Below are 25,860 nucleotides of genomic sequence, written 5' to 3' on the forward strand. Positions count from 1 at the left end.
GGCAAGGTCATATTAATTTGATAATAACATTATACTCTCACTCTTCACTAATAAAATATTTTTATTAATCTATTTATTCTTGTCTTTTATAAGTTCTTTATTATTATTACCATTATTCAGAAGACCTATATATAAGATTGAATACCAACACCTGAAAAAATAATAAAAGAACAATAAAGTTGAATAATGGTAGAAAAGAAATTAATATATTCAATGAAAATAAACGCGTTAAACTATAAGAAAAAATAAAGTTTAATAGTTGTTAATAAATAAACAACAGTTAGTGTGACCTGGAACTGGTATTGTGAATAATGATGTTTGAAGCCTGGCGTGAAATGATTTTCATAAAAACTTGACTTGCCTTTTTGCTGTGCTATTTTCATGATGGCACTATCCACGTTTCGAACGTTTGAAGGCTTTTGGGATTCAAACAGCATTATTCTGAAATTAAATCCTATTCCTGATCGAATTTAATCTAATCCGGTAATCATTCAATAAAATTTCTTATGCAAGTTTTTATTTTTATTTTGCTTACTCAAATTGGAGTTAGTTCATCTGTGTGACTTAGCGATAAACGTATTATTGAATTTTCCTAACTTAATAAAAATAAAAGTAAGTAGACTGGATATTCTTATGGAGAAAGAACAACGTCTTGTGTTAAAATTTATTTGGAAAGGTTTGCATTTTTGTGGCTGGGATTTTACAACCTTGTATGCGAATGTGTTTAAGAATAGATCTTCCATAAGGTTTCACTTGAATGGAGAGGAAGAATTACCGCGTTCAGGATCGTTCTCGTTTACATGATAGGTTGTTAGATGACATCTATATCAAGTCTCTCTCTCTCTCTCTCTCTCTCTCTCTCTCTCTCATGTAAACAGAATATATATAAACAATATATATATATATATAGATATATATATATTTATATATACATATAAATATATATATATATATATATATATATATACATATACATATATATATGAAACTAAATGTATTGCGCGTATTTCTACTTAAACAAAGCCAAAGAGAAACCAGCCTACATAATATTTTTATATATTTCGTATTTTCTGTCATCAAAACTACCCTAGTCATTGACGCCATCATTGCTAAGTAAAACCAAATGCCGTCTTCATTTAAAGACAACTACTGTACATTACTATTTTTTTCAATTTGAAAAAAAAAATCATCAAAACTCATAATTAATCTCATTCTGGTACATTAACTTGAACAGTAAAATTTGTACCTGGTAGTTAATCAAATGTGGTAAATAGAAGCCGTGATGGGAAAAGGGTATGATTGACAAACCCGATGGTATACAAACAACAACAAATGCACTCGCTTCTAGTCCACTGCAGGACAAAGGCCTCATACATGTCCTTATTAATGTCCGGGTTTGGCCATTTCATCACCACGCTAGCCAGTGCGGATTGGTGATTGTGGGAGACTTCACTCTGATAGATCATAGCAAACCAACCTAGTACGAATGACCCTGACTTGTACAACTTTGCTGATAATGACGAAACACAAACCTGTCAACCAAGTCATGGTATCCCCACTCAGGTATACAAACCACACACACACACACACACACACACACATATATATATATATATATATATTCAAACATGCCAGAGTGACACTTCAAATCGAATACGTTATCACGGGATAACAAACCCACTAGGAAATTTCATTAATGTAATGGTTGCTCTTTTTAAAAAAATCACGAGAATTAGTTACAAAATAGTTACACACACATTATATATATATATATATATATATGTATGTATGTATATATATGTATATATATAACATATATATACACACATATATATATATATATATATATACATATATATATATATAACATATATATACACACACACACACATATATATATATATATATATAGGGCGGACGTACTGATGTCATACGTTTAAACATAAGCTGCTATTACCATTCACTTACACCTGGTGTTATAGTTATATATTGATCGTCCATAGACAAGCAGTAAAAACCAATGTATATATTTACATGAGCAATGTATATATTATATATGTGTGTATGTATATATTATATATGTGTATATATATATAATTTATATATATATATATATATATATATATATAATAATATATATATGTGTGTGTGTGTATTGTGAGCCCACGTTTTTCAATCAACTTCTTTACCATTCAAAAAGGATTATATTGCAGGTATAAAGGAATGTGATTGCTTTCAGAATGTGAATATGTACAATATTAACCTTGTCATCTTACACCTTACATCGAAGGTATAATTGTATTGATCTGTGTGATATTATTGCAACCCCATCATTCTTATAAAATGTTTAGTAATTTGAACTGAAGGTAATCGAAGCTTGCTTAACTCTGCTTCTGTACAGTAAGTGTTAATAGTTTTTTAATCTCTCTCTCTCTCTCTCTCTCTCTCTCTCTCTCTCTCTCTATAAATTCTTTGCAGGCTAAGTTCTGTTGAAAAATAAAATATTTCCCACGCAATATATATTGGGTCAACTTCCAAATAAAACGTTGAAATTAGCATTTCCAATTCATTTGCATATTGGTACTGAAAATAAATAAGGTGGTTAAGAAACTGTTACGCTTTCGTTCTGCAATGATTGATGTTTTTATTCCTTACTGTCACGATAGTTTGGTCTTGAAGTTTATATAGATTGGATAGAATAGTTGTAAGTGGCTCGTGTTATTATTATGCAGAAAGAGGCAATGGTACGTTAGAATTTTGGTGTCGTGTGTTGGCAATTTATGTAATGAATTTTAATTAATCGGGAATAACATTTTACAAGTTTGATAAAGTTCAGTCTTACCCCCCCCCTTTTTTTTTCCTTTTTTTTTTTTTTTTTTTTTGAAGAAAATTTTATTCATTCTTCTTCGTATACTGAAATATGGAAACAGGTGTAGGCTCTAAAATTCGTGTGATTTCGTTAGTTATTCTAATAGTTATGCTTGTATATTTATTTACATTGCAAAGCTCTCGTCCTCCATTTTCTATTTCTATCAATGACTAGTTTTATCAAGTTTTCATGAATATTAGTTGCCTTGTCTTCCATTTTCTCCAATTGCCAATCACATGTGTCGGAATTTTTCTTTTTATTTCTTTTCCTCTCGTCCGCTTTTTCTCTTTTCCTTAGTGACCTCCCTCCCTCCCTCCCGTAGCCGGAGGCGGTATGTAATTGAGATACATTAAGGTGAATCAGAATACGTATTAGGCAGGAGCTTGGGGACGTAAATGCAAATGAGGAATCCATCGCGATGTCATCTCTATGGAGGGGCGTCCGACGGTCGATTCTCGGCCGTTTCCAACGCTGATAGAAATGTCTGTAATAAAGTGTTTGCCGTTTCTGGGTGCGTGTGTTTGTGCCATTCGGATTCGAAAGGTTTCCCTACTTTTTCATTCCTTTTAGTATGCGGCAAAAGGCTCTTTTTAATTAAAAGAATGAGCGATCCTCTTTGATGTTTTTACTCCTAAGTTGTGATTAATATATTTGCTCTTAAGCGTGCGTGAGGAAATGGCTCGCAGATAGTTGTACATTTCATGTGGTGGTGTAGATTTGAGACGGTGAAGGAAAGGGCTCTTTAGCACAGATAAATAATGAAATATTTCTCCCTCTATCTCTACAAAATAGAGAGAAAAGTCTGAGGAATTTAATGTATAATTGAAGGTTCCCGGGTTTAGGTGTAGCTTGTTTTTACACTAGTTTTTAATGTGGTGTTATTAACTTTCAGTTATTCACTTCAGAAAACTTTAAGCTTTTTTACTTCTAGCCTTCCCATCAATTTTAATTCAGAATAAAAAAAAAGGTATTTTCAGTTAGTTTGAGTGGTCACACTATTGTTTCCTGAATTGCATTTTAAATGAACATAAATTGCAGTCCACGACTGATGAGAGTAATGTTTGTGGCATTTGTTAACATTAGACAAGACGTATAAGTTCTTTACCGTGGTGGACGATATTTCTAATAGTCTTTGTCCCTCATTGGTTTAGAACCTCACCCTTCCACACTGACACTTGTGGTCGAGTTCATTCGCTTTAATTTATACTTCAATACACATTATTTTATGACTAAATTCAATCTGATTCTTATGGATTTTTAATTTATTTGTTATTTTATATTACGAGATTTCCATTAGTTTTAGCCTGTTTAATATGAAAAGTGTTCACTTGATGATTGATAGACATCTGTCATAACTTTAAATCCCTTTGCTTGCAATAATTGTTCTTAATTAGTTCTTCCTTACCTGAAGTCATCTGGGGCTTCTTTTTACTTTTTTATTTTTTAAGTCATAAGTCATTCGAAGCTGGTGAGATCATTAGTCAAAATAACATTAGTTATTCATTAAGAAAATTTGTATTCTCTTAAAAATTAACACTAATTTCTGGATGATTGCACTTGTGGGTAAGGAGGGGGGGGGGGGTCTTGTGTCCAGGGGATGGGGTGTTGGAGGCTAGTAGTTAAGGATACTTATCGGTAGATGAGATTAGGATATTCTATGAAAGTTTTAACTTATTTGGCGTTCTTATCTTCTCCGAAACTCAGCTTCTCGTTCTTTTCTTTATTGTTTTTGTTGTCCAAGAATAAATTTATTGCCTTAAATATTGTTATAACAGCTTGTTTTCTTGTTCATTTTTTCCTTTCCTTGTTGTTAATTTTGTTATTTTTATTACCTTGCTGTTATTTTTTATTATCATGCTGTTAGTTTTATATTGCGTCGTATTAATGTTGATATTTTCCTCTAGTCAATAAAAACACATTTTCTTTCCATGTATTATTGAAGTTGATTTCTTTTAGTTTTTGTCGTTGCTGTCAGTTAAATTTCTCTCCTAATTTAGTTAATGCAATAGGTTTCCTTCATAATTTTGTTAATGCTGGCAATTTTCACTCTGATTTTGTTAATGCAGTTAAGTTTCCAACCAAATTTGTTAATGTAGGTTCAAGTTTTTCTTCTATCACTTTACTGTTAGTTTATTTTAATTTCTCAATGCATATTTTTTTTTCTTTTCCATTTTGTAATTGTAGTAGGCCTTCCCTTTACTGTCTCTCTAACGCAGTGATTTCATCCAACCCTCAGGTACATGAAATACCTGTACCCGTACGAGTGCGAGAAAATGAAACTGTCAAACCCAGCTGAGCTTCAATGCGCCATCGACGGCAACCGGCGGGAAGGTCGGCGTTCTTCCTACGGCACTTACGGGGACCCGGGTCAGCCTCCCCTCCTTCCCCTGCAGAATCTCCAATCCTTACAGAATTTACAGAATCTTCAGAACCCACTCAGCTTAGTGCCACGACCGCAGCTGAATGGCAACGGTACCACACACCCTCTTGTCCCCCAGGACTACCTCCTAGGTGAGTAGGATATGACCCCTTTTGCCTCAAAACCATTTTTTTTTTATTTGAATTTTAACTCCCGAGGAGCAGCTGGGTCTTGGGCACCTCCGATCCTGTGGGTGCCTCAGTGCCAGTAAATGAGACGTGCTCTGTGCACATCACAGTGTGGTTCAGGAGGGGTACATTTTTATGCATATTATACATTTATTCTGTGGTTAATTTGCATATTATAATATCACCGATCTTTTCAAGAGATGCTGACTTTGCTTTTCTTGTCGTTTTCTGGCTGTTTTAGGTTTGGAAAGATAGTCATGTACAGTAGTTGAATACTGCCAAGTATTAGTTCGGTTAATCCATTGAAATAAGTAATATAAAATATCTTGGAATATGATTGAGGACACGCTTTACAAAACTAAGAATTCTATTCCATTTACAATTTAAGGCTAAACATACTCGAGCGTATGCATTTGCATAATAATTTGACTTGGGTATCCTATGTATTTTCGCAATTACGTTGCCTTTTTCGTTTCATATGTAGGGAAAAGTGAAAATTTCTTCATAAAAACAAATTTACTGTAGAATTATCTCTCCTATTGTTATCGTTCCTGGCCAAGATATTTACACATTTCTTTCCGATAGTTTTAAAATATTTTCTTTACGTCATGTCAGGTAATTCGATATCTTGTTTGTCTTTTCGTTTTTAATTCGAGTCAGAGAGGGGAAACAAAATTCTCGTAAAGAAATAAGAGCCTAACGTAACGTAATTGATACATTTAAGTGTTAACATTTCCTGTAAATTTGTAATATACTAGAAAGTATTCTGAATTATAGATCCTTGTGTAGTTTGTTTTCCGAATTATTCCTAGCAATCGCCCACTTTATCATATAGCTAAAAACGTTTGCGGCACCATCTTCAAAGACACCAAGACAAAAAAATAATACTGATGATGGGAAATGTACTTACGTATAGATTTATTATTACTACCTTTTATCCTTTTGTTTTATTATTAATAATGGTACGATGGTTATTGTAATTATTATTAGTAGTAGTAATTATCGTTTTACTATCATTATTATTACCAATTTCAATTTTTACAGTATAGTTAGTTCTCAAATGAATTTTCTTTAAATTTTGACCTCCAATAACTTTTGACAAATTGCAAGATCGATTGACTTTTTATAAACAATAAAACCAATCGTGGAAAGAGAAAATAATGGTTGCATTATTATACGAATTAACAAAATCCTTATTTCCTACTGACAGGGTTTCTCATTCACATAAGCTAAGTGTTTCATATTAGGGACTTGTCTGGAAAAACTAGAAAATAGAGAGAGAAATTATTTAATCGGTTCACATTTCTAGATCCATCATTATCATCATAGTAAAATAGTTTTTGCAAAGGAATTAGTCGTTTGAACTAGAGATTATATACTTATAAGGACAAGTTTGATGCGGTTGAGTATACAATGACAATTTTCTTTGAAGGGAAATTCGTTATGTCAATTATTTGCCAACTTGTCGCGACAGTAGTTTATAAAATAGTGTCAGTGCGACTTTGAAGTTAATTGTCTTTGCATTGATATTTCATACAGAGATAAATTACTTACCAATGCGAAGCGTCTCTTGAAGGCTAAGGAAAAAAAAAATTATTTGAAAACGCAACTTCAAATTCCTCTTCCCCCTTGATGTCCACCTTCCCCTACCACTTCTCTGCTTCCCCTATTGCTTCTCTCCCCTCCCCTTCCCCTCTCCTTTCTCCTCCTCCTCCTGCAGATGGGTCTGGATATCCCAGAGCGTGGAGTGAATGCGTCTTCGAGGGAGGTGGGTGATGTGTCATTATCAGTGACTGTTGCGCCCGTCTTCTCTTGACATATCCATAGTATGATTAATATGCCATTCATATGCTTATTCCGCTGTCACAGGGCTATTTTTTATCAATACAACGCTCTTAGTGATGTGTTTTCACAACATATTGGTCGGAGATAAACAGTTATGACGTTCATAAATTGGGGAGACCTAATGGCGCGCTTGTGACTGGAATCAAACATTGCAGAGGACTGGAAAATATTGTGACTGGACTCGAGTTCCAAGTGGTTGCAGGTGCGAATTAATAGCGAGGTCTAATTTCATAGTGGTTGTGTTGTGATTCTCTCTCTCTCTCTCTCTCTCTCTCTCTCTCTCTCTCTCTCTCGTGCTGGTTTGCGTGGCACTAGATGTTACTTAGGCCTTTTTTTCATGAGTGCCTTTTGTTTCGTCCTTGCGTAACTATCCAACTTCTTTAACATCTACCTGTTCCATTTTCTCCTCACTTGAGATCAGATCTTTCGTTTTAGCAATGTGATTTAGCGATTTATTAAAATTAGCAATAGTGACAATGATATCAACTATATTGATAAAAAAAAGTCTTATGCAATTTTCAAGAGACTGGTTTCAGCAATGCCGATAGCTTTCTTTACTTAAGAGCCTCTTTTGAGTTTTACAACTTTTTGTCGCGGACCGACGCCTGACTGCATTCTTAACACTGGTTGGACCCTGCTTCGTGACCAGATGCAGAAATCCTCACTCCTGTGTCCCGAAACCCAAGAGGATATTCATTTACAGCTGAACGACGGAAGCTGACTTTTTTGATCAGACGACTAAGTACAGTATAGTAAGGGCTGCTTTTCTGGTTCTAAATTTATATTGCAGGGGAACCCTACTCTCTACAGGACCTTTCGTAATTCATTTTATCGTATACATTGCAAGGCATCCAGCATTTCACAAGGCATATTGCTGGTTTATTGTCAAATCCACATTATCGAAGCGCTTTGAAATCAAGAAAGTCTTTAATTTCTCTGGAAAGCCTTAATATCTTGTCTTTTGGATGTCTAGTGAGAGCTAATTGTACAGTCTTGGGCCGCATATTTGATAGCTTTAGACCCTACAATAGACATATACCCTGGATAGTTTTTTTTTTTTTTCAGTAAGTATGGTAAGTAAATAGTTATCTATACCTAGTTGAATAATTGGTGTTATAAATAAATGTTCCATCAGGGAAATTCTCAAAACTTGGGTTTAGTTAAAGGGGAAGGGTGGGGGAGGGCAGGGAGAAGATTCCTGATTTCGATCGGAGGCGGTGATAAGTGGTTAGTCCTTTAAAATTAAAATTTCTTCAGTTGAACTAAGCATTAAATGTATGTGCCTGGTAGTTAGCTGCATATTGCGGGTCACAGTCAGGGTAAATAAGGCCACATTTTCCCAACCTCATATTAAGATACTCGAATTCTTCCCTCACAGTTGTTCGTTGTCTGTAAATGAACTCGCTTGCCCCAGTGCTGAACCTCATAATAGAAGGTCTATATTTCATACCTACATTCCTCTTATTTCTTAGCCTAACAGAAAATAAAGGTAAAAAGTTAAAAGAAAGTAAGTTACATTTGGTAGTAGAAAGGATTATAGAATAATGCAGATCGTTTTTTTTTTTTTTTTTAATATTAATAGCCAAAAAAAAGTTTCGGTAAGGCGCCTCTAAAAGGTCCTTCCGCCACTATAGTATATTACCTTTAAAAAGATATAGGGGAAGGGTGCCAGTGTCACCATGATCTCATGTTCGGTGTGATAAATGACCTACAGTTAGCTCGTTGCATCCTCTATGCCACAAAATTGTCACCTCTTTGTCAGATAATCCTTCCTCTGTCCTGTCGAGTGAGTATACGCTGTTTTTTTTTTTTTTTTTTGTAGGTGTTCATGTTATCCCTGTTATATCTTTCAAGTCTATAATCCGACAAATTGGAAAGCAATAGATGTGAAGATCTGGAAACTACTGGTCATTCTAAGATTCGTTTTATTACTGGATATTATAAGAGTTCATAAATATGTCTTTGTTTGGATTGGATTTATCCGAATTAGGCCAATATTTCCCGGCTTAATTACCGTAGTATTGTCGAGGTGTATGACTGCCCCCCCCCCCCTCTCTCTCTCTCTCTCTCTCTCTCTCTCTCTCTCTCTCTCTCTCTCTCTCTCTCTCTGTGTATGAAAGCGATTCCTTGAAGATCTAATGTGCCTTTGCCAACCTCAGCAGTTCTAAGTACCGGGTTGTTAATCAGCAGTTAAAGATCCCATCTTTTGATTGAGAGAGAGAGAGAGAGAGAGAGAGAGAGAGAGAGAGAGAGAGAGAGAGAGAGAGAGAGCTTCTCCTATTATCAATAGGCTGCATGAGGTACTTTTATTGTGGAGAGCCACGACTGGAATTACTCACTTAACAAAAGTGAAACTATTAATAGGATTTCTCTTATTGTAGGGAGCCTCGACGAGGGATTCCTCATCCCCCAGGGAACTAACCTTTCGTTGAAAGTCTTTTATTTTTGACATCTTTGAGCAGGTACTCCTCATCCCACAGGGATGTTCTCACTTAGGAGACCCTCGACGAAGTGTTCCTCGCCTCACAAGGGTGAAACCATTCATAATATATATTCTTTCATCCAAATTATCCTCTACATAATACTCATTATCCCACAGAAGTGAGGGAAATCAAAAGATATTCACTCTTATCGTGGGTATTACTCTTATTGTGGATAACCCCAACGAGGTACACCTCGTCCCACAGGGGTATAACCAACCGTATGGCCTTTTCTCCTGTTGCATGCAATTGCAAGGTTTTAACTACGCAGCCTTCCAAAGGCTATTTTATTTATTCTTACATCAGGTGTGGTGCCTCTTTCGTAGGTGATTACGATGATACATTTAAGCAGATTTGAGTTGGGTGGGCGACTGGGCGTAAAGTGAGTAAGTGAATGTGGCGGGCCAGTTAGTGGCCACCACAGGGGGTGATTACTACACAGTAGGGGGCGCTTTGCCCCTCCCTTGTGCCCCGTTCATCCTCCCAACCTCTCAATATACCTTCGCGTAATGTCTGCCTTTTTTTTATTATTGATTTCTTCTGAATTGATATAAGTTTCAATAAATGCTTTTGTAACGTAAGGAATCAAGGTGATGACGAAGCTAATCCTTTTGGATGTTTTTGATGATGAATTTTTAATGTACTTAATTCGTTCAGTGAATGATAAAGGATTTATTCATTTAATGACCTCTTACCAACGATAATGATGGAAGGTGGGACGTGTTGCTAGATGTGTCAGTGAAGTGTCTTCAATAAATCGAAGTGGATGCACTTCTCAGAATCATCCATTTGCTAATTTCTGAATTTTCAGGGTTATCCACTAGCTGTATAAACTCGTTTTCAGTGTTACCAACATAATATATATATATACTAATTTTCAGTCAAATACATAATAAACCCACTTCGTTTTTGGACTGATTGGTAAAATAGTGCAACTACTTTAATGGCAGGAATTTTAAAGTAATTTATAAAATATAAACATTTAGTGGAACTGAAAAGGATCAAATTGTTATATTGATATTTGTTGTCAAAGAACAGACACCTTAATTTAGAGAACATAAATCTCAAGTCGTTTCCCTCACCCATTTTCCAAGTCTTATTTTGTACCACGAGAGAACTGGTGTCGGAAGGTTTATACGGATTTGTTGTTTTTCCCCCTGAGGCCCGGCACCTTCGTTTTGTTTTCTCTTGGGATCTTACTAATACCTCGTAATCTCGTCATATTTAGCATATTGGGTTTTTTATAGCCTGGAAATACCTCCCTTTTACGGGTGTTGTAGCGCAAGTAGCAGCGGGGTCGTGTAATAGCCGACCAGACCCGTGTTTCGATACACCGTAAAGACCATTCCATTTAAACCCCTTCATATCTGGTTGTTGGTCGACTTCCGGGGATTGCAGCTTGAGGAAATATGATAGAAAAAAATTTAAACGTGAATGTAATTTTTTCAAAGGGAAAACTTCAACCATGTAATATGAATTTAACTCTCTCTCTCTCTCTCTCTCTCTCTCTCTCTCTCTCTCTCTCTCTCTAGCCAGCAGTTCAAAACAAACACTTTAGTATCAATCTATCGTTGGTCTTAAGGAATGACAACAAAAAATCCTTTCTTAAGAGAATATAATTGATAGGCGGGTAGAGGTGGATAAATATACCCACTCCTTTACCGTAAGACTTCCTAACAAACTCTTGCATTAATCTGTAATTAGAATGAAGCAATGACTAAGGTTTTAAGAAAGCCTCAGGGATGACGTATAATGAATAGACAGGTTCAGGTACACGAATATAAATGCCGTGTGGGCTTATAAAGTCTGGAGATGCACAGAGGCCTGAGGCAGATGGCTGTTGTCGATAAGCACCCACATAATTTAGATGGAGAATACGAGAGGAGCCAAAGACGGATATGGATGAGTTGAAGATGGATAGAGATGATCAAAAGAGAAGGGGAGAGGATGGGATAGAGTATTTGTAAGGGGGTGGGGTGGGGGTTAGAGAAGAAAAAGGCGGACCATAAGGATAAGACAAGATGGATCATCCAGCCGGCAGCACATCTTCGGTGCTGATAGGACCCGCCATCTTGCTTATACCTCGAGTCGTATCCCAGTTTCACCTGCCACGCAAAATCATATAGTCCTACATCCAAGATCTTTGGATTGTGCCTATTATCTCTTCTTTAGACGTTTACAGCCCACTGGTAAAGGTTTTGTCTTTTTTTTTTTTTTATTGATAGGGCGTGTTATTTTACGCAATCTGGATCGTCCTTCGTTTTTTATGTGGCTTTGAACATGGCCTGGTGTTTGTCTGGACGATGTCTTCCAAATCCAAATCAATACATCTAGTAATTAGATTTTTTTTTTTTTTGGCATCACTACTTATTTTTCATTATTTTTGATGTGCTTGAATTGGTGAACATAACAGGATTACAGCAGATGGAACTGTACCATAAACTGATTTCTTTAAATTGTATAATATAAAGAAATGTCTTATTGCAAACTCAACTAAGATTGAAATATTCGTCTTGCAAAATTGACATTTAGACGAGATAGTCGCCATTTCTATGTTAGGAGGTCGTTTATCTTGAGTTGGCCTTATGAAGTGATAATGCTAGAGTCACGTAGAATTTACAATGGAATCCAGACGATGAGGTTTTACAAAAGCTTTTATTCCTTTTCATAAACGATATGATAATGAGGTCTTTGTCGTGGTGGGGCCGCTATGAATGGACGTCGCCTAATCGCCTTTAAATTTTGTTCTCTAATTATTACCTGCCACAGGTGAGTAACGGAGCTTTATAGACCAGCTATCAATAGCACAATTGTCCATACACAACAGCTCCTTCTTCCTGACTATCGATTCTCTTGCGGGCGGAAATGACTTAGATGTTAGATGTTTTTTTAACATGATTAAAAGGAATAAGTTAAGACTTCGTATTTACTTGAAGTGTTCAAGAGCACCGTTAATTATAATGGTAATTATACACTGATGCAGCTGTAGAAGCTTATTGAATATTTAGGCGGTAAACATCTAACCTTCAGCAATACTTACAAAACTTGTGAGCTTTATGCTGTCTAGGACAGGTATCACTAAAATGTAGATATACTAAAGAAATATATATCGAAATAGGCAAATAATATTAGAAAGGGAAAAAAATTAACATTTTACTATTTTGGAAAATAAAATGAATCCCGGTGCTTTAAATTGAAGTCATGGTTTACGGAATATCTTAGATTAACGAAATTATACTGTAAAGACGTTTAAGAGGTCATTGTTTAAGTACGGATTTAAAGCATTTAAAGAACGGAGAATGTAATCAAAGTATGGAATTATTTGGACACCTTTTTTCTGGAAAGATTGTCTTGAGAAATATCTTTAAAAACATTTTCCCGGAAGATATCCTTGAAAACATAGTCCTCGATACGATTTTGTAAAGCAGGTAGACCATTTCCGGCAAGCCCAAGTACCATACAAATGGTGTGATAAAAGTCACTGTTTGAATTACCTCTGTCGGATCGCTCTTATGTCATGTCGGTGAAGTGCGAAGGATTGGTGATATTTAGAAAGCCATACAGAATATAGAAATATTCCTTGTAAGGGGTTGCTTAAGTTTATGAACACGGATATGGGGACACCATAGATCCAAAGTGAAGGAATTTGCCATAACTTCATTAACATCAAAATAAACGTGGTCGTATAAATAGTTTCTTGCCTGTATTGTTTTCGTTTTTAGATTGTCCTGCCTTCTGTAAAACACGCGCTCTTGAGTTGGCAGCCCGTAAAGAAACCGTATGACAAATTTAATTTGCTTCATTTCATTGTAACGAAACGTTTGAACTCTTAAGTTTTTTTTCCTCTTAATCAATATATTCATATAGATTATCTATAGATTTGAAATGTTATCCAAGGAGTTTTGAAATTCTTTAGGAGGGACAATGCCAGGTATACAGTGGATTAACAGATTACCGTAAAAAGAAGCACTCCATTTAAAGTATAGGCTTACGATTAAAGCCTTCGTGATACGCACTGCTAACAAAATGGCTTTTAAGAGGAAAGTGGGAATATGATTCTAACCTTTTTTTCACCCTTATTTGTATAGCAATCTTAGACAAATAAAAAGGGGAATTCATAAAGAAACTGACAGGTTTTTTAATAGACATACGAAACTACTACATTAGTAATGTGTCTTTTAGCATCATAGCCAGTTCTACAAAATACATTTTATTTGGTTTCCCAACAGTAATTACCTTGGGATGTTTTTATCATTCTATAGGCCTTGATTTTGGAACGAATGGAATGTAAAAAAAATATTTGTATATGTTGGGAAATGGCTTTTTTCGCTGGGGCGTAATCACCATTGCTATATCAATATATTTCTCTCTCTCTCTCTCTCTCTCTCTCTCTCTCTCTCTCTCTCTCTCTCTCTCTCTCTCTCTCTCTCTCTCTCTGGGAGCGCGGGTCAGAGCAGGTCGCACCGCCTATTTACATATCTATTTGGACAAGATTAATGGGAGGACCAGACTTCCCACCGTTCCATCACTGGGGCATCTTTCCAGAATGCTTCGCTTCGGACTCCGCTCTTGTGGTTTCGTTCGCCGCGCCGCTTTTCAAGGTTTATCGAAGACGGGTTATTAAATGGCGTGTGATGTGTCGGCGTTAAGAGACCGAGAGAGCGACCTGTTGTTGTATCGCCAACGCCGCATTCGGGGCGAACATTGTCTGTTCAACTGCGTCCAAAACACGGCCGTTTCCTTTCCGGCCGTGGCCCTCCTTTTGAACGAGGCAAGAGAGCGAGAAGGCAGCCGAGATTGGCTTATCTGCATCTCCCAATTAATCACAATGTCAAGCATTAAAGATGATTTGGAGTTTGATAAAAGGCAGTTTCCCGGGATGTTCGCCATTACGATATGGACTCTAGGGGAGAGACTCATAGAGTTCATGATTGAATAGCTTGCTGGAAGGGGCCTTGGTAGACTGGATAATTACCCTCTTTGGATTGTGACGTGGAACCGAATGTTTGATGATAGAGCTTTTGTTCTGATGATAATTGTGGATTCTCTCTCTCTCTCTCTCTCTCTCTCTCTCTCTCTCTCTCTCTCTCTCCTCTCTCTCTCTCTCTCTCTCTCTCTCTCTCTCGTTGAAAATATATCGGTTTGCTGTTAAGTCACCATAGCTCGATTGTGGTTCTTACAGGGGCTGATAGGTCTTTCCTTGCTTAGTGACAACAAAACTAATGTTTACAAACGCTGGACGGGTCCATAGTGCCTTTTTCCTTTCCTCCTTTCTTACTCAATTCTGATTCTCCTTTCTTCTATTCATTTACATTTATCAATTTTCCATGTGGTTATCCTGCATTATATCTGTACAAAGCAAATTGGAGGTTTATAAACCTTTTAACTTGATTTATTATGTGACTCGTTTCAGATATATAAAACTTAAAGTTTTGGCATTTGAGCTGTACACTTTAGTTCTAAGCTGTCTTCAACAATCAGAACTGATGAACTTTTGCATTACATATTCCTCAACGAAAGCTATTTCAAGTCTTGAGGAATCGAGTATCATGAGGTGACTTGATTATTTCATCTGCAGTGATAGAAAACGATGAATGCGGTAATGATAGCATTTAGGGAGGTGGGCGTTCATGGTCGGCTCGAAAGTGTTCGGTGGGCGTGTTTGGGGGAGGCATAGTGGTTAATCAGGGGAATGTATACGCCCGCGCCTTCTTCAGGGAGGTAAGTCATAGTTTCTCTTCGGGAATGCGAGCCTCCATATTACTTTCGTCTTTTGCTGGATGCTTTTGTGTTCCAGATGTGGATATTAATGAAAGAATAAGGCTGTTTTGTTTTAGGTTAACTTGTGTTCATTTGATGGAGTTTAATTATTTGTTTCCATTACTGCCTATAATTTTAGGTGGCATCTGTTTGCTAATTTTTATTCAATAATTCTTATTATAATTGTCATTCAGCATTCGTTATGATTTTTAAAATATTAACGTTCATTAATTTGAAAAACAGGCTTTCACATGGTGTCTGTAAGTAGGAGAAATTAAATAAAAAATGAAAAATAGATCATTTAAGATAATTCACCAAATGGGTAATCGTATAATATTCACTACTGTACCTACGTCTTAAAATTCGGGAAAACATTATAAGGTGTTAAGAAAATATTAGATATATTTCCAAGAGAGACAAGTACTAATAAAAAGGGAGTAAAGTATTGAAATACAGCTTTACAGTAAAGTACGTTCAACGGATCATGTTGTAGATGCATTTTCTGGAAACGATTTATCGGTAAAGTTCTTTGTTTTGCTGTAGTTCAAATCACACCAAGCCGAACAAAACACTGTTGTTCCACTGACTAAAACACTCGTGTTATCCTATCTAAGGCATTCGTGTTCCACTAAGTAAACCACACTTGTTCCACTTTATTAAAACGCACATGTTATTATATCTAAACCCCTTATGTTCCACTGAATAAACACTCCTGTTATCCTATCGTAAGTCATTCGTGGCATCCTATCTAAATCCCTCATGTTCCACTTGACTAAAACACTAATGTTTCAATAATTAAAACACCTTTGTTATCCTATCTGAATCACTCGAGTTCCACCGACTAAAGCACTGACACACTTCTAAACTAAAATGTTCTAGATCTTTGTGAAAGCAAACATTAGTTTTGCTTTATATTTGGATAGAGTAAATAACTGCAACATACGATGTGTGATCTTCATTGTGTGCTAACGTCACTTTGTGGCCCATGAATCACTTAATGACTGAAATCAGCCAGAGTCCCAGTATATTACCATGTGGACCACTAGGATGTCAACGAATACGGTCCTAGAATACTCCATGCAGAACACAAAATTAAAGGGTATCATTTCTAGGTCTGGCAGCCTACAATCCAAAATACAAAAGTGTTAGTGCACTAAAGAACAGTATGGAAGACAATCGTACGACTATTTTACTATTCAGAATACCTCGGATTGGACTTTGTTCACTCCAAGCGCTAGGAAAACAACATCTGTTGCATATTACCTGAAAACTTCAATATGTGATCAAGTGTTATTCCTCAACACGCAAGAGTGGATTTTATAATAAAGTCTCAAGGTTAGCAGAATCGGAGGCGGAAATGGAATAGTTCGTGTGTGGAACGTATGTTTTTTTTTTTCTTTCTAGTAAATACTTTGTTAGGAAATAAAAAGTTAGTCAATCTAGTAATAAATAAAAGCTGAAAAATAGAGTAAACTGGTGCTGATCGTGAAACGTCAAGGTCTTAGCTATTTGAAGTAATAGTATTGGCGTGCCTTTCATGTCCTTGTATTAACACAGTGTAACAATTGTGCAGATTTATAGCAATTGTAAGACAGCGCCAGACAAGGAGAACAAGGATTTTCGAGGTCGAGGAACTCCTATAGTTAGTCTGCGCTATTTACCTTAACTTTGTGATTATCAATAAATTAAGCACTTAATTGGAGTTATAACAAAAATAGTAACTTAATAAAACGAAGGCAATAGAATAATTTAGATAAAAAACATATTGATACTACTACTAATAACAATTAACAAACTGTTCTAATTCATTTCTCCATCATTTAGGTCGAGGTGGATCCCCTCCTGGATCACAAGAAGCATTGCTGGAAGCGACGAGGTTAACCATGTGGAAGTTGTACAACCAGGGGCTCGGAGGCGGTGGCTTCCAGCACGAGGACGACTTGCCCAAACTTCCTCCTCCCCACCATCCCCTGGCGGGCGTACCATTCCCCCCTCAGAAAGAGGCACTGAATCTCGACGTAAAAGACGACGTAAGGAAGTTTTTGTGTTTTGCTTAGTCAACCTAAGCTGTAACTGAATGTTGAAAAGTTTTACTAGCAAAATATATAAGGCCCGCACTAAGGAGGGTTAAGATGAAAAACAATTCAAATAGGTATGGTTCAGCTACCAACTAAACTACCTACGGTTTTCTTATTTTCTAGACCAGAAAAAAAAAATGAATATATTTTATATTGCCGGTCAAAAAGGTATATTTTTAGTGTCTTATAATCAGGTGAGGCCATTATGTGTGGGTGTTTATGCGCACCCGTGATTGTGTATTTGCTTGTTTAAGTAATTTAGTTGTATATTTGTTGCTGATATATTTTATTAAAACAAAATATCTTTCAAGTGATATTTCCTGTTGAACAATCAGAAATCAAAGCATGCAATTCTTTCCTTCGATTAGACAAGCGTTGTTGCTAGACACTCTCTCTCTCTCTCTCTCTCTCTCTCTCTCTCTCTCTCTCTCTCTCTCTCTCTCTCTCTCTCTCTCTCTCTCTCTCTCTCTCTCTCTCTCTTTATTGTAGTTGCTACTTTGTACAGTTGGCTTCATCATTCAACAGTGCAGCAAGTTAGTATCTATATGTGATAAAGTGACCTATACCAAATGGCAAAGAAATCCTAGTCGAGTAAGATTATTACAAGGATAATGTATGCAGCCGTATAATAAGAATGATACACCTTATTCTAATTTTATGGTATTAAAAATTTTCACTTTGAATCGCTTCACAGTCGATCTGCCAGAGATGCCATTTATCAAATGACACAGTAATATTTAATTAAGCAACAATATAAATCTCTGGGTAATATATACTCCTGTGAAAAGAATAACGTTATAGTTACACAAGTAAAATGACCCTTGTACTAATTAATGAGTTGCCAAAGGTCGCCAGCTCTCCTTAGCTTGTACCGAGATTAGCATAGCCAACTGTACTACTGATTCTACTTGTATGTTGATGTAGTGCCTGTATACCTGCTCTTAAGCATCTCCCTTAAGCGGCTAACTTTATACCATGTAGGAAGTGCCGCCCCTTCTTGATAACCGAGGATATCAGGCCTTCTGCTTGCAGCGGCCCGGAGGAGGTGGCGGCGGAGGGCGCGTTAAAGAGAACGACCATCTCCGCAACGACATTCGGAATGATATCAGGAACGACATCCGCGGCAGGTTGGAAGAAAGTTCCATTCCTCCGGCACCCAAGCGTCAGGCCCAACAGGAGGACAGTATCCATGACCCCCGGCTACCACCTCCCACCACGCCAGGACCTACGGGACAAGCAGGCGGCGCTAATATTAAGATTACGTCAAGGGGTGAGTAGTGATGATCAAACATAAAAGTATAACACACGTAAACACACACAAAATATGTGTATGTGATTGTGCCATATGTAATGTTCCCAAAATCCTCATTAACTCATAAACATTTTTCAATAATTTCCTTGAGTTATCTAAATTCAATTAGATTTCTTTTCTATTGCCTTCATAGAATTATTTTTACCACTTGAAATTAATGTATACAGTAATGTAAAAAAGTATAAGTGTACATTATAATCTTGTTTACCCCTTTATTTTTCCTTCATTACTTGCTCTTCTTATTTGGATTTCAGGCGATGGTAGAAATGGCGATCAGAGTTTGGTGGTGAGTATGGAGATAAATGGCATCCTATATCAGGGAGTACTCTTTGCCCAAGCTCCAAGGGCACGCTTCAGCTAAATTGCAAGATCTCCGCCACCCCACAAGACCCTCTTGTGTTCGGAGTCTGCTTTATTGACGACAGGAGGCATGGCTGTCTTCAGTGTATTGAGGACGAAAGAGTTGAAGGGAGAGCCATGAGCTCCTCTTCGTGTGGCGGAGGGACACCAATCTTCACGCATTGATTTTATCCCTTGCTTGACGGACCAAGAGCAGCCTTTGATGCTTTTTCCGCCTGTGGGATGGTGGTCGATAAGAGAAGTTTAGAATGGCTTGTGGTGGAGAGAGGATACAGCCATTGCTAAAGATAATTGTGCCCTCTCGCCAAATGTGCTTGAGATTAGCATTCTCCTGATGTACAGCCTCTAATCCAGTGTGAGGGTCTTCTGTTTTAGAACTAGGTGGAGAAGTGACCCTATGTTCCAAGAGAAACAAACTGTCTTGAAGTCATAGTGTTGATGAACTAAGTATGCATAAAACCCTGAATCAGGGTTCATTGTATTTATTTGTGTAATTATAGTTATTATTATTATTATAATATTCGTATGGTGGTGATGATGATACTTGTACAGTATTATTTCACAGAACAGACATATTTCTTTTTACTTTGTTGTTCGGTCAGTTTGTAATAATGTAATGATTATGCCACCCCATGTGGTGATCTCATGAATGTAGAAATAATACTCACTAATTCATTACTGGGTGGTAACCGTTGGCAGAAGCTTGACATGACGAGGAAAGAAGAGGCCTTAGTGAAGGCTGTGGCTCTGCTGCTCTGCGTCTCCTATCACGCCCCCTTCCTCACCTTAGAGTTCGTACTCATATACCTAAATGGAGGAAAGTATGGGTTGTGTCGTGTGGTACTGTTTGGGCTATATCCTCACTGAAATTCTGTGGAGTAGTGCCATCCTCTGGTAGACAGTGATCTGAGTGCAAATAAGAAGAGAAAGTACTGCAGCTTGATGGTAATGTGCCCATGGCCAGCTCTTCCCATCTGCCTGCAGACAGGATCACTGGACCAAGTCAGCCTTCTTTCTCCTTCCTTCACGTCTTCTCCAGCCTTCCCATTGCCCCACTGAGTGGAGACACCTGCCAAAGTGGCCAATTCAGCTCACTTTTGAGAAATCATTTGTTAATTGTTTCTGTTTGCATTGTTTTTTGGTTGACACTTGTTGTTAGTTTAGTAATATCAATAATGATAGTTATAATGACATTTGTTATTATCATTATCAGGAGAAAAAAGTAATTTTGAGATTGAGCAAAGGTGTAAGGTTCCTATAGTAGTCCCCTTGCCAACAAAGCATGTCGCATTTGACACGGATGAGTAGGTGTGGCCTCTTCTCGGTAATGCCACCACCGAAGAAGCCAAGCAAAATCCTTCCCTTATTAAAAATAAAAGTAAATAATAACACTGACTGCAATCATGATGACTGGCCACTTCATTTATTTATTTAGTTTATTTATTTTTTGTGATAAATATCCATCTGAAGTGACAAGTGCAATATTGCCAGCTAAAAGGAGAGATCTCAGTATTTTTTATTTTATTTCTGAAGAATATTGTTCGTACCTGAATTAATTTTGAATTCCAGGTTATACATATATGGTTTTGTGTGTGTCCTGTTGTCATATGAAATAAAGAGAAAAGAGAGAAAAAAAGAGCAGCTGTCCAGTAACTTTTATGTCCCATTCAAAGTAGTGCTTCTTTGTATTGCTTTCATATTTTGGATATTGGTGGCATAATGTTTTTGTTAGGATATATATTTACAGTTAGTTAGTCATTGGTTAGGTTAGTTTTGTTTATGTGTATGTCGGTAAGTGGCGTAGTGGTGAGTGTGAGCGCACATGATAGAGAAAAAGCGAAAGAACTTGGTGTCATCCCTCTGTAAAAGAGAGACAGAGAGACAGAAGTGGTAAATGTGTGTATGTATGAAGTGCCAAACCCCGTCGCGGAAAAAAGAAGTCCACTTGAGGTGGGGAAATAGATCAGTTGGTGCTGGTGGCCGAGAGAAATGCGGGGTACTTAGGTGCAGGTGCGAGTGTGTTGTAGCAGTTTACTCAGGGATCTTCATTTGTGCTGACGGCCTGCGGCTGCTGTTTTTGCTGTAGTTGTTGCTGTAGCTACTGCTACTGTTTTTGCTGTAGCTGGTGCAGTAGTTGTTGCTGTAGCGGCTGTTACTGCTTCTGCAGTAGCAGCTGCTACTGTTTCTGCTGCTGCTATTGTTGTTGTGTTGCAGCTGTTGGTTGATAGGCTAACAGTGGACTCCAAAGTCGATCTGTTAGCTTACTACACAAGGATGGCTCTTCAGCCCCGGCCGCCACACCCGTCACTTTGTGCCACCACCACATTAGATAAGACATTGTTAAAACACACACCCATTGCTTTCCAAAACAAAATACACACACATACATACAGCTTCCCACCCTCATTTTCTTTGTCTTGTTTTCTTGTAAAAATAGCCTTAAGTGTTCTAAACGGTTTTGTCATTGGCGTATCTGCTATGATAGATGTTACTTATTGCAGACACAAGTTCTGCACGAAATTCAGCCTCAAAAGTAAAGTGCACCACTGTCCATCCTACTCTGTCCCCTCCACCAATAAATATAGTGAGTGAATTCTCCTTAAAATTATCGTGGTGGGATTGAAAAGGGGAGAATATTTTCTAGTTATGTGTAGGATATCCAACAAGGTACTCCTTTCATGAAAAGTTACCCATTTTTTTTATTATTATTTTCGACTTTCCCAATCGTAGGTTTGGGATGACCAATTGCAAGTGTTTATAAGTTGTATTTTGATCCCATTCTTCGATCTGTCTATCTTATCTCGTGATGTCTTTCAATTTCTCATGTTTTTACGCCTCATTTTCCACTATGTGTCATGTTTGTATATCGCATTTGCTGCCCTGTTTGTCCTAATAATTTACGATTACGTTTTCAATAGCATTTAAGGTTCTGTTGTAAATTGTCTTGTACAGAATGTACAGCTCTCCAGTGTTCTTCCTATAGACCAAAACAGGAGGTGGTTCTTATTCTTGAAACGTTGCCCAACCCACTTCCGCCAGCATGAATAACCGATAAGCTTAAAAATGTAGAGCGGCACTTACTTAAAAGTGAAACTGTAATAAAGTGTTAGTAGTGACTCCATGTGTTTTTGTAGCCTATTCTTTCACCTTTTTTTTTTTTGCTCACCTGTATCTAATGGCTAAATGAAAGCTTTACTGAGAAACCAAGTGATCTCATAAATTTATGATTCAAAAGATTTTCTGGTAAATCAAGTAATCTCTTTGGTATATCGAATGCCCTTTTAAAACCAAATAATCCCTTACAATATATATCAAAAGCTTTTATAAGGATTCATATAAACCCTTACTTGTCATGAGAGCTTTTCTGTGGATTTATATAAACCCTTACTTGTGTTACGAAAGTTTTCTGAGACCAAATTAAGTAAAATGTGCACAAGCTTTACTGAAAAACAAACAAATACTGCATTTCTGTATCTAAATTTTCCGAGAAACCAAAGAATCTCCCTGGTTTGTGAATCTTTGACATAAGAACCAAATAAAAATGTTCAGGATTTACTAGCTTTTATAAGGAAAAAAACTTTTCTAAGAAAACAAGAGATCATATTCTTGTATGCTGAAAGAACTTTTGAGTGCCAAATGATTCCTGTACGTATCGTAAGCTATTCTGAGTAAACAAATAATTAGTACCTTCTTCATACAAATGCTTTTCTACATAATTAAATAATATCCTTTGTGTATCGAAAACATTTTGAGAAAATTGACTCCCTTTGTATGAAAAAAAAAAATCAGCTTATTCCAGATACCAAATATTCCCTGTTTGGATAGAAGGATTTTGTGACCATATTAACAATCCCTTAGTGTGTGTACTAATAACTTATGTGGATCGAAAGCTATACTGACGAAAATATTTTATCACTGAGAATCTACCTTTTTTTTTTTTTTTTTTTTTTTAAATATCAAATGATCCCTTTGGGATTTGAACACTTTCAAAGAAAGTTTCCCTTCGTTAGACGAAGGTTTATATCTTGGTAATTACCTATCACAAGTATTAAATAAGGGACGAATGAAAGAGTCAATGCTGTTCTTTGATTGCTCCAACAAAGTAAATTTAACGTTAATCTAGTGTTTTGCTAGAGTGTATGAATAGGAAAAAAAAGTTTCAATTGAACAGTGGATAAATAAAATTTAAAGTTAACTGGTGATTTGCTAGAATATATGAATGGGATAAAAAAGGGTTATTTTGAACAGTGGATAAATAAAATTTCATATTTATTGATGTTTTACTAGAATAGCTGAGTAGGAAATAAAACAAGTTTAATTTGAATAGTGGATAAATAATTAATATTTATTAGATTATAACTTAATGATTGGCGCGTGGATTTACTGAGAGAAAACTTATCCGGTTGATCTGTGGACACGAGACTTGTCTAAATTTTCAAAAGCAAGTGCAAAGAATTTGATGCAAATGAATTCAAATTCATATTTAAATTAACACAGCAGTCTTGTAACGGTTGTTCAGAAGTACATAAAAGATATAATTGCCATGATGGGTTTATGTAAGAAAGGGTGACATTTCGATTGGTATACTGAACAGAATTTTCTTTTTGTGAAAAAAAAAAAACATGAAAAACATTTCCTTTCTATATGCTACTGATTGATAATGGCTTTTTAGTCAGAAGTAATGAGGACATTTATAGGCCAATCGGTGTCCAAAGAAAACCCCTGGTGTTATACTGAAAGGTAAAAGTTAAAAGAGGTTGAACAGCAAGATGGAAGAAAGGAAGCAGGGACGTAGGTAAAGTATAAGGTTGAAAAGCAAATGCAGCTAAGATCTTTATTGTCTTTTCATCTAGCAAACTTTTCATCGCTATTATAAACTAACACCAATTATTCTATGATCTATTTACGATCTTTATATCCTGAAAGTTTTCAACTTATTTTTTCAATTTTACCGTCACGTCATGTGATCTCTGACTTGTCTGTACCCTTACTGCTCTTCGTCAAATCAATCATACTCGCCTATCTATCCCCTACCCGCTGCACATACCTAGGTGCACTAACTAACATTATTCCTACATGATTTTTGCAATTAATATTTTTTCCTCCTGACAAAGAATACCTTTTTCACATCCAGACATGCTTTACATCTATTAGGTCCAGTATTCATGTACACTGTAACCAGCACACAAGATACTTTAATCTGCAATTAACTAAATTCCTGAAAATTTTTTGCCTTTCAATCTTTTAGCCAGCGTCTCTTCTATCACCACCACCTACTGTAGATACCTCACAATTCTCAACTCATCATCACAAGAGTGCATTCACCTCAGACTGCATTAACGTAAGAATGCATGTCTTCACTGCATTCATTACAGACTGCATATCTCAACTGCATTCACTTCAGACTGCATTCATTTCAGACTGCATATCTTCACTGCATTCACTTCAGACTGCATTTCCTGACTGCATTCATTTCAGACTACATATCTTCAGTGCATTCACTTCAGACTGCATATCTTCACTGCAATCACTTCAGACTGCCTTCATTTCAGTCTGCATATCTTCACTGCATTCACTTCAGACAGCTTTTCTTCACTGTATACACTTCAGACTGAAAATCTTCACTGCATTCACTTCAAACTGCATAGCTTCACCGCATTCACTTCAGACTGCATATCTTCACTACATTCACTTCAGACTGCATACCTTCACTACATTCACTTCAGACTGCATGTCTTCACTGCATTCACTTCAGACTGCATACCTTCACTACATTCACTTCAGACTGCATATCTTCACTGCATTCACTTCAGACTGCATATCTTCACTGCATTCTCTTCAAACTGCATAGCTTCACCGCATTCAATTCAGACTGCATATCTTCACTACATTCACTTCAGACTGCATATCTTCACTGCATTCACTTCAGACTGCATATCTTCACTGCATTCACTTCAGACTGCATATCTTCACTGCATTCACTTCAAACTGCATAGCTTCACCGCATTCACTTCAGACTGCATACCTTCACTACATTCACTTCAGACTGCATGTCTTCACTGCATTCACTTCAGACTGCATATCTTCACTGCATTCACTTCAGACTGCATATCTTCACTACATTCACTTCAGACTGCATACCTTCACTGCATTCACTTCAGACTGCATATCTTCACTACATTCACTTCAGACTGCATGTCTTCACTGCATTCACTTCAGACTGCATACCTTCACTACATTCACTTCAGACTGCATATCTTCACTACATTCACTTCAGACTGAATCTTCACTGCATTCACTTCAGACTGCATATCTTCACTGCATTCACTTCAAACTGCATAGCTTCACCGCATTCACTTCAGACTGCATACCTTCACCGCATTCACTTCAGACTGCATACCTTCACTGCATTCACTTCAGACTGCATGTCTTCACTGCATTCACTTCAGACTGCATATCTTCACTGCATTCACTTCAGACTGCATATCTTCACTGCATTCACTTCAGACTGCATATCTTCACTTCAGACTGCATACCTTCAATACATTCACTTCAGACTGCATACCTTCACTACATTCACTTCAGACTGCATATCTTCACTGCATTCAC

General features: G+C 36.8%; 1 protein-coding gene across 1 annotated transcript in view; it reads left to right on the top strand.

The window, feature by feature from the left end:
* Nucleotides 1-22,367, top strand: part of LOC137651244 (protein dead ringer homolog) — a 32,691-nt gene extending 10,324 nt beyond the window's left edge. Inside the window, exons 2-5 of the mRNA XM_068384472.1 lie at nucleotides 5,106-5,380; nucleotides 17,326-17,531; nucleotides 18,561-18,849; nucleotides 19,146-22,367. Coding sequence (XP_068240573.1) covers nucleotides 5,106-5,380; nucleotides 17,326-17,531; nucleotides 18,561-18,849; nucleotides 19,146-19,252 — 877 coding nt within the window. The 3' untranslated portion in view covers nucleotides 19,253-22,367. The remainder of the gene's footprint in view (nucleotides 1-5,105; nucleotides 5,381-17,325; nucleotides 17,532-18,560; nucleotides 18,850-19,145) is intronic.
* Nucleotides 22,368-25,860: the final 3,493 nt, after the last annotated feature.

The sequence above is a fragment of the Palaemon carinicauda genome, chromosome 12 (genome assembly GCF_036898095.1).
Source record: "Palaemon carinicauda isolate YSFRI2023 chromosome 12, ASM3689809v2, whole genome shotgun sequence".
Classification (NCBI taxonomy): Eukaryota; Metazoa; Arthropoda; class Malacostraca; order Decapoda; family Palaemonidae; genus Palaemon; species Palaemon carinicauda.